The 10,592-nt window shown below is 24.0% G+C and overlaps 1 protein-coding gene across 1 annotated transcript; it reads right to left on the bottom strand.

The window, feature by feature from the left end:
* Positions 1 to 2,564: 2,564 nt before the first annotated feature.
* Positions 2,565 to 9,697, bottom strand: LOC112596303 (2-hydroxyacyl-CoA lyase 1). The gene is made up of 11 exons (XM_025341908.1): positions 9,445 to 9,697; positions 9,126 to 9,352; positions 8,874 to 9,055; positions 8,631 to 8,807; positions 8,141 to 8,565; positions 6,213 to 6,288; positions 5,023 to 5,112; positions 4,807 to 4,954; positions 3,848 to 3,955; positions 3,650 to 3,773; positions 2,565 to 2,894 (listed from the first exon to the last, which is right to left on the bottom strand). Exons 1-11 carry the CDS (start codon positions 9,505 to 9,507, stop codon positions 2,799 to 2,801), a joined length of 1,716 nt encoding a protein of 571 aa, XP_025197693.1. The 5' UTR covers positions 9,508 to 9,697; the 3' UTR covers positions 2,565 to 2,798.
* Between the last annotated feature and the right edge of the window lie 895 nt (positions 9,698 to 10,592).

The raw sequence follows: 10,592 nt of genomic DNA, 5'->3' as shown, positions 1-10,592 counted from the left end.
GAGTTCTCACGACAGGTTTACGTGTAGGTACGTGAAAAAAAACGTGAAATAATAATATGCTCATGAGGTTAGGCGTACTTGAGAGTCACATTAAAAGCAGCTAATAAGTTTTTCCCACGGCTTGTGCAAATTGGACGTTCGTAAACGGCGTATTGGGTAAATTTCAATTTTTTTGTGACCGTCCTGCGACCTGACATTCACGCCACAATCTTCCGATTTCTGACAACAATAATATCGATATTCGATATTATAGTGGTTAGTGGTTACTTACAACCATAAGATGGCAGAACATCGAGTAATTTTATTTTTCACATTCACGAGTCATAAAGTCCGTTCTTCGAGCCACTCCATCAGTGTCGTGAAGTACTTTGTTCGAATAAAAGTACCTACATAATATAATGAGTAGTTATTCGAATACGTTTTTTTTTTTTTTTTTGAATTGGCAGGAGACAGACGTACTTTCAATGTCGAGTAAATTTCTCATGGCATTTCAAACATTTTTATTTAAGATTATATTTTTTAGTAACTTTGCAGATTCTGAGTATTAAGATGAACGTAATGATCTCACTACAATAAGTGTGTATGTGTTTTTTGTGGCAAAAAAAACTTTTTACAGCAGAAAAATTCTACAATTTTGATTATAATAAGAAGACAATGTTTAGAAATTAATCAAATCTAGTACATATGTACTCAAATAATGAGAAGTAGAATATTCACAGAATTTTTTATCCACCGTGAGAAAAAACTTGAAATAAATTAACTGATACAAGAATACTCGAGTAGTAATACCAGTTTTTAATGAAATTAATTATATTTTTTTATTGTACGTGATTAAAAAACGAATAACCATTGATACTAATGAAATTTTCACCAAATAATCAAATCAGCATATTAAACATAATAGATATTATAATTTTCAAAAGTTTGACTTTTAATGTTTTTAAAAGCTTAGTTTAGGTTAGATACCTGATATTAAAAGTTTAACACAAGGTTATTCACTTAGTCATATAGAAATAAAAAAAATATTAAAATTACATAAAAGTAACAAATTTTTATTTAAACCTTTTATTGTTAAATCGAATATTTAAATTAAAACAAGGTAGACGGATTCTGTAATGCTCTGTTGTACATTATTGGTATCACATAAGCATTTATGATGGGTATATTACATTTTTAAATTCAACGATTTATCATTGTGTACAATTTTGAGCGGAGACTGTATATTTCATGAGATGTTTTTTTGATATAGTTATTAAAGTTACTTATTTCACTTTTAACATTATGGTATGTAAATATAATTTTTTTTTTTAATATTATATTATTTATAGATGAATTATTAATATTTAATTATCATAATAATATATATTTTTACCATATTATACTAAGTTATAAGAATTAAAATTTAATAAAATATTTATGTAAAATACCATAAAACAGTGAAAATAGATTCATAGTATAAATAGGTAGATAATAATATCCTAAAAAAAAAAAAAAATAAATGTCATTGCATTTAGTGAAGCTTATAATAATATACATAAACATTTTATGTTTCCAGGAATATTGTTTTTAATTTTTAACAAAATAATTTACATTATTATTTATCATTTAAATATGCAATTTTGTTCAAATTCAAACTTAAATGTCTAAAAAAAATAATTGTCAACATATTTTTCAGATTTAATGGTTCACAGTATAAATTACTTATGAGGAATCTTTTATTCAATTTTCAAAAACTTTGACTCAGTGTGAATAATTTTTTTTCAACATTTATAGAAAAAAATTAAAATAAAAAATTGAAAATTTCTCGTTCCTGTAATAGTTCAAAAAGTTAAAATTTTTGTCATATAATGGAAATGCTAATATAAAAATTCGATGACAATTTCAAGTATCAAATGTTATTTTTTCTAAAATTCAATAAAATACCAAAAACTGTTCATGGAAAAATAATTATTGTATAACTAAACAAATGCCATAAAAAACTATAACCCCAAATGCTCGTAAAAAATTAATTTGGCTAATTTTCTTTTTCTTTCCCAAAGAGTGATGACAGAAAAAAAAAATTAAGCCCATAAACAAAATAGTAACTAAGAAATCAATTAAACATGGAGGATACATGATTAAATAATTTAATTTTCTATGATGACGGATTGTTGAATATTTAACAAAAAATATTTGAATACAATTAAATTACAACTGAAGTCTCCAATTTTTAATTTTATTTATTAACTATTAAGTATTCAAACACTCAATACTTATAGTTACATTAATTGTTATTTCAATGAAAGTTTTTAACTTACAGGTTAAAATTAAAGGCAGTAAAAGATGACATTAAACATTTGGTTTTATACTATTTCAAAGTGCTTTTAATTACCAATAAAAGTTTTCAAAAGTAAGAAACAGATATATTTCAAAGCTGATTGTCATTTATGAGAGATTGGAACGGAATAAAGTTTAAAGCCAAAATTGTAAGTTATATATAAATAAAATGTAGAAGTATATATTACAAAATATATATAAAAAATAACAAATAATAATTTAAAAACATACATCAATAACCACAAAATTAACACAATAATTATAAATAAATTATTATTAAAATGTTCTAAATCTAATGTACAAAAATATTGTATATTATCTTTCACCATGTAGAAGTATTTTCATCAGTTTTGAGAGAATAATTCGATTGTTTGATAAATTTGGGAATAAAACCACTTATAACACAAAATAAAAGATTCTTTTTATTGGGAAATATATTATAATGCAGTAAGGCAATAATGGCAATATTTTTATAATATATTCTATAATTTTGATTCGGTTAGCCACGCAAAGTTTTGTGGCTTGCGATCTGCAGATGGGTTGATCATTATATTGATAAAAGAAGGTCCACTTGTATCCTGTTAAAAACAATCAATTATATAAATATAAGCCATAACTCAAGAATATTTGTACAATTATTATATGCAAAGGTTATTAAATAAAAAAATATATAAGCATTAATTACTATAAATTTAGCACACAGGAAATTATTTTTACAAATTATAAATTATTAGAATAATTATTTGTTTGTCTATCATGCAGTTTGAATATTTTTACTTAGTTGATTCAATAGTCAACATTTAATATTAAATACTTGGTAATAGTTCTTTGTTAATTATTAGTTCTTACATATAGTCTTTAGAATTTTTAATTTTATACAAATTATTTAAATAATTATAAAAAAAAAATAAATTAATTAAATTATTTAATTACAAATAAAAAAATAAAATATTAGATGTATAGATTTATTTATGTTTTATAGTAATACATACACTAAGACATTAAGGTAATCATTACATTATTAAAAAGTTATTTAGAATGTACTTTTTAAATAATAATAAGGAAAATATTAAACAATCTATACAAAGATTTCTCTTTTTACACAAACTTAATAATTTACATTGCTCATTATTGTATGGTTTTGTTGTTTTTAATATTAAGAATAAATTTACCAATTAACAAAATAAAATATTATCCATTTTATCTCATAAATTTTTATATTAATGCAAATCATGAGTTATTTAATTAAATATTAATTAAAGACAAGGGCAATGAGTCTGTGTATTGGTTTTTCTTTACCATTATTATTTAAAAATAAGTTTAATATATTTACCATGAATGATTTTTTTACTGCATTAGAAACTTGTTCAACAGTTGAGCAAAAATATCCTTTACGACCAAATAGAGTCAACATATTTTCATAATGAGTGTTTACAGAAAGGCAATTAGGAGGAATACTAAAATAAAATAATACAATTAAAAATTTAAAGTTGCCAATAACAAAATACAGCATATTATATTGTATACATACATTTCAGTTAAGTTCTTAGAATCTTGCACTAAACTCCAAGTGGACTCATCCACACCTCCATATATACCATTATTATTAACAACAATAATGACAATTGGTAATTTGTACCTAAAATTATTAATATAAAATATAATACAAAAAGCTTAAGATATCATAATATTTAACAAGCTTATTAAAATGATCAATGATTTTACATCAATAATATACTTAAGTTTTATGAATAAAACTGTTTTCTTTTTCTTTTTTTAAATGTATAGTAATTTACTTATTTGTTTAGAAATTAAAAATCTAGTTACAAGAAATTTTAAAATTGTGTTCATAAGAATACGTATATAAATAAAATATACAATAAAAACAATAAACTACATGTAAAATAATAATAGAATTAAAACAAAAATTGATTTTTTAAATACATAATAAATATTGAGCAATTCAATAATATGAGAATTAAAATTTAAAATGTTTATTAAAAGAAAGATTGAATTTAAAGATAATAGACTAATTGTTATAATATATATTGTATAGTATTATACCAACTAATTCTAGTATATTTTACCTTTTATCTGGATTTTGTTAGGTAATAAAATTACCAAACAATTTTAAAAGTCGTGTGGTCTTATCAAACCACAATAGCATAATATAATAATTTATCATTTAAAAAACCAATGTTGGATTATTATTTTAATTTCTTTAAAATTCAAATATCTAATTTAAATTAATAAATAATAAATTTATAAAAATCAATAATAAAATATTTATTAATATGTTATGTTTCCATAAGTAATAATTGATACGATTAATCATAATATTTTAAACTTATACAATTTTAATCTTTGTTTAAACAAGAATACAAATGCAATAATTTTTATTTTATTATAATATATAAAAAAAACCTATAAGATAATATTTTTAAAATTATTCAATTTATAGCTAAAATATGAATTATCTGTATGACTTACCTGACCATTGTTTCTACTTCCATTCCAGAAAATCCAAACGCTGAATCTCCTTCAACACATAAGACTCTTTTTCCAGGTTCATATTTTTGACACCATAAGGCTGCAGCAATAGCAAATCCTAATCCAACTCCCATAGTACCAAATGTTCCTAAATATAAGATTAATTATTTATATTAGAATATTAATAGCATTGTCATTAACCAGTATTTAACTTACCAGCATCAAGTCTATGTCTAGGTAAATTGTTTAATAATACAGCTCTACCAATGTCCATTGTATTTGCTCCTTCACTTACAATAATACAATCTGTAAATAAACAAATTTATAATTTTTCTTGTTTATCAATATTGTGATTATTTATCAGAATAGGTGTCATTAATGAATAGTTTATTTCTTCGTACTTATCATACTTCATTTTTTTTCTCCTCATATTTTCTTATTATTATAGTAAAGATTATGTATTACTTTTAAAAATAAAATAAATTAACAAAATAACTTATTTTTTACCAGGTTTTTAATTTTACTTCTGGTGTTTTTAAATACAACAATCGTAAAACATACAATTTGAAATAGTTAACTTGTGATTAAAATTAGAATTCCAAAAATTAAATATTAAATATAAGTCAGAATCAAAACAAAAAAGGTACGTTGTTTTTAATAAAATGTTATATTACTATGGATAAAAATTTTGTCATTAGTGTTTAGTACCTGCAATGTATAAATTAGTTTGCCTTTATAATGTATAAAGTAAAGTATACATCATAATGTATACAACAAGAATAAATCATTTTTAGATGGTTTAATGTAAAAAAAGTATTCATACTTTCAGTAAATTCATTACCTATTAGTTATTACATATTAGCATTCAATTTTAAGTTAAAAATATTTGATTATGTTCATTACTTTGATCTAAGATTGGTAGTGGTACAAGTTCACAATGTATATTTTTCTTTTAAATAAATAAATTAAAACTTAGAGTATATTAGCATACATTTCATTTTTTTCCAATTAAAAAGTATTAAAATAATAACTAAATAAAGAAATATAAAGACTTGAATTTTAAATTTAACTTTTTGTTAAACTAATAAAATATATTAATAGAATATTATATTAATATTACTTAGTAAGTAAAAACAATAATTAAAAAATTTTAGAATTTTAAATATCATTGTATTATTTGACAATTATTATTTTATTATTTCTCTACAAATGTTTAATTTCATAATATTACTACATTAAGAAGAAAAAATTTAATTTAATGTAAAATATTAAAGAAGAGTATAAATTACAAAAAATTATAATATACTTAATGGTTAATGTTATTGTATCAACTATTAAGTATTATCAATATTGAGTTAATACACAATTTGCTTCACAAAAACATAAATGTATGAGATGAAACCAACCTTTTGGAATGTTATCATATATATGTTGAAAAACTGTATAGTAGTTTAATGGTACAGATGTATCTTTCATCATTGACTGAAAATAAAAATAATTCTTATTTAGTGTACACATTTCGTTATTTATGAAAATATAAAATTTGAACCATAATGATATTTATTATAAAGCTTATTTAGTAGCTATTATCAAAATTCTTGAGTATAAGATGCAGGGTGAAGCAAAAGTATCTTATCAAGTAAAGTCTCCATGAATAATGAAGTAGAAAAATATTTTTATCCTAGAAATTTAACTTAAACTAATATTCTGTGGGTGTGAGTGGAAAAGATATTACCCAAATTAAAAATTTAAAAAAATAAGTTATTTATATTAAAAAAAGCTAGGAAAATACCGGGTTGGATTTGCATCTAGGCCCATGATGCCGGGGCCTAGGGCAACAAATTTTGTAAGAAATGGAAAAAAAAATCATATAAACATTTTAAGCATTTATGTAACTGCATAAATTAATATTATATAATATTTAATACAGTTAAATTCTCTTATTATGTTACCGTATATAATAATTTTCCAGGTAAAACGATTCCAAGCAATGTATTTGGTTGGTTTTATATCTTATGTGTAGTTACTATTTATAATCCAGATATAATGAAGTTCGGTTATAATGATCAGATTCTCTAGGTCTCTTGAAGATCGTTATAAGCGAATTTGACTGTATATAATTGAATAGGTAAAATAAGTAATCGAAAAGATCAGGAAGGAAATAAGTTCAATTGGAAACAAATAAAATGAGCTATGTACTCTGTACTTTAAAACAAAATTGGACAGTAGAGATTTCACTAAGGTGAGTTTACAAAAAAAAAGTAAAAATTATAAGTCTGAATTCATGATATCAGTAGCATATAATGGATTCCTTCCGATTTCCAATGAAAAAGAAGATTGATTTAGTGTCACTGTTACCATATATTATATTATATCTCCTGTATACTATGACTTTTACAAAAATGAATATTTTGATACAATTGAAGAAGAAATAAATATGATTGCTGAGACAATTGAAGAAGGAACACTTGAAAATGAAAAATTTAATCACCTAATAAAAAAAAAAAAAAAAAAATAAGCTCAAAAAGAAACAAAAAGACTAAATCAATCTAAAAAAATTAACATAAATAATGAAAGTTCATTATAACCTAACATTTTTAATATACAAAAAGAAAGAAAATTCAGACTTGATTATTATAATAACTGAAATGCTAGTGCAATATTGTTATTTTTATTATGTTTTGTTTTTCTTATTGAAATAATTTATATTGATATTTTAAGGGGAAAAATAATAACTTGAATCTTATGTTTGCAATGTTAGTTTCATATTTTAATAGGCATTAATATTTTTACTATAAAAAAGAGGGAAAAATTAAATATTTGATTATTATAATAACACAATTACAAGTGCAATCTATATCTTTTTTAATTCTTTAATTATTATCGTTTTTTTTTGTTTTAATGTTATTTTACAGTTTGATTAATACAATTTAAAGTAGGTATAAACAAATAATAATTATTATCATTGTTTTTTTATTACATAGTTAAGTTTTTAAAATAAATATTTATACATCTTATTGTATTATGATTATTAAAAATTAATTAAATAGGCGTTTTATTTTTCTATCAGAATTAGTAATCATTTAAGTTAAGACACTTTTTACTCGGTAATTTTTGTATAAATTATCTAGGATTTTAACTTTAAAGTTTTTAATTGCTACTAGACTATACAGAAAAACTTGATATAAAATATAAAATGTTAATAAAAACAAAATTTTGAAATCTGTAACTGATGTTTATAGTTGAAGTTCATTTTATCTCTAATAAAAATTGTGTTAAGTGGACATAACATCTTTTTCACATGCACCCAAAATTAATTAAAATAATTTTTTACCTCTACATATTTTTTATTTGACAAACACTTTTCTTTAAGCTTATTCAACCATTCATTTCTTAAATTTTTCCATTTTTTTTTGGTTAAACAAACATTTAATGCATTAACTGCAGCGTGCATATCTGCCTGAATCGCTACAGTAGCTTGTTGGCTGTTATGTAACTCTTCTGCACTTATGTCTATCTGTACAAACTTTACATTACTATCAAATCTTGGTGGTTTACCAAAATGTAGTATCCAATTTAATCTTGCACCAAGTAACAATATAACATCAGCATTTAGCAAAGCATAAGTTCGTGCAGATGCTACACTCAGGGAATGTTCATCAGGCACTACACCTTTACCCATTGGTGTAGCTATAAACGGTAAGCCAAACTGTCCAATAAAATGTCTTATGGAATTTTCTGCACGTCCATAAGCAGCACCTAAGTACATTGATATTAAAAAATTATAGTAATGTTCTATTTTTAAATAGGTATGTTTTTCTTACCTTTTCCAATTATAATAAGAGGGCGTTTGGCATTTATTAATAGTTCTGCAGTAGATTCGATATTTTGAATGTCTGGGAAAATTATTGGAGGTTGTGAGATTATTGGTTTGTCCACTATCTTATCTACAGGAATTCGAATTGATAATAGATTGGCAGGAAAATCTAAATATGCAGCACCTATAATAGATAGCAATTAATTAATTATGGATTTTCTTTGAAAAAAGATTATAAAAATGTCATTACCTGGTCTACCATAAGTAGCATATCTTATTGCTTTTTCAACATGAACAGGTATAAGAGCAGCACTTGGAGGCCTAGCACTGTACTTGCAATAGGGTCGGCTGAGTTCAACTTGGTTGCATTCTTGAAATCCACCGCTTCCTTCATGATCTTCAGCACAAGAACCGCCAATTACCAAAAGAGGCCTAGAACAGTAACAACTTTTGTAGAACAATTTGCACACCATAAATTGTTTGAGAATCACAGGTAACAGACCAACAGTTGATTTGTGCATTTGCCATTCCGGCAGTGACATGAAGCAATCCGGGACCAGATACTACCAGGCAAACACCGGGCTTACGAGTAAGATAACCGATTGCTTGAGCTGCATATACTGCAGATTGTTCATTGCGCATTCCAATGTATTTAAGACCTACTTGTTGCAGGGCCATGCCCAATTCAATGACTGGAAAACCAATAATGCCAAAAACATATTCAACGCCCTATATATATGGAAACAAAACTGTTAATTTTGTATTTTAAACTTTAAAGGTATCCCGACATTAATACGATCAATAATAGGTAGTATACTAACTTGATGTTTTAATGCTTGTGCAAGAATGGTATTTCCATCGATATCCTCCATATCGTTCGACATATTTTTGCGGTTGGATTTTAAAAACGATATTTTAGGAAGTAAGAACGACTATGATAAGTATGATATTACGTTAAAAAATTACCTGCTACTAAATTAAAGGTTTGAGAGATACAACAATTATCTATTTTATCGAAAAAAAAATATGCATATTATTACAACAATGCATACGTCATAGCACTAAATAATTATAATATTTATAATTTACATTTTAAAATAGAACAGGAAATAAAAAACATAAGAAATATACACATACATTGATATTTATGTAATATAATTGATATGATTATTGCAGTGATTATTGTAGTGATAAGTCATCGGATACTAACGATTGATAAGCAGTTGTGCTTGTAGCGCTGTTGTCGGTCGCGTCATTAAAAATAACTATAATGTTAGCGAACGGAAATAAAATTATTAATCTAGTTTCAAATTTTTTTCAAGGCCGTGTTCGGTCTTCGTACCGAATATTCGGAAAATTATTGCGAAATAATTGTTTAATGCCGTGTCCGTGTGTTACTCTAATAATATATTTTTTGGATGAATATCATGGACAGACGTGTATATCGTTTATCAATCGAGTACCAATGTCGTAAACAAATAATTCAAAATACCTACCTATTTTTAAAACTCGAAGTAAACGGTTGCATTTTTACTCCTCGAGTGTATTATAATAAAATTCTAGGATTTCGGAAATATTATTGCAGTAGTCGAGTTTCAACGATTGCGATTTCACCGAATTGACATTTGGCAGTAGGTAAGTATTACCTCCATAGACGTGTCAGGTAGGTAGATTTAAAAAAAATAATTTAAAAAAAAATAATATTTTTAATTTTAATTTTCTTTTTTAGCTTATAAAAATAAACTATTTAGATGTAAATAAATATAAATGAGTTGAGAATTATCTAGATAAGATAAAAGATAAATCAATTCTATTTAGATAATTTATTTAGATAAATTTATTTAAATATTTCCTAACACTGGTCACAGTAGACAACAAGTTAACTGTAAAAAATTTAAATTTTCCAAAGTATAATAGTTACTAAGAATAATAACAAACGCACCAGAGTTCAAACGAAACGTTAACGTAC

This window comes from Melanaphis sacchari, unplaced genomic scaffold (assembly GCF_002803265.2).
Source record: "Melanaphis sacchari strain LSU unplaced genomic scaffold, SCAv2.0 Contig31_pilon_pilon, whole genome shotgun sequence".
Classification (NCBI taxonomy): Eukaryota; Metazoa; Arthropoda; class Insecta; order Hemiptera; family Aphididae; genus Melanaphis; species Melanaphis sacchari.
The sequence above is the reverse complement of the archived record's forward strand: the minus strand, read 5'-3'. Positions and strand labels throughout refer to the sequence as shown.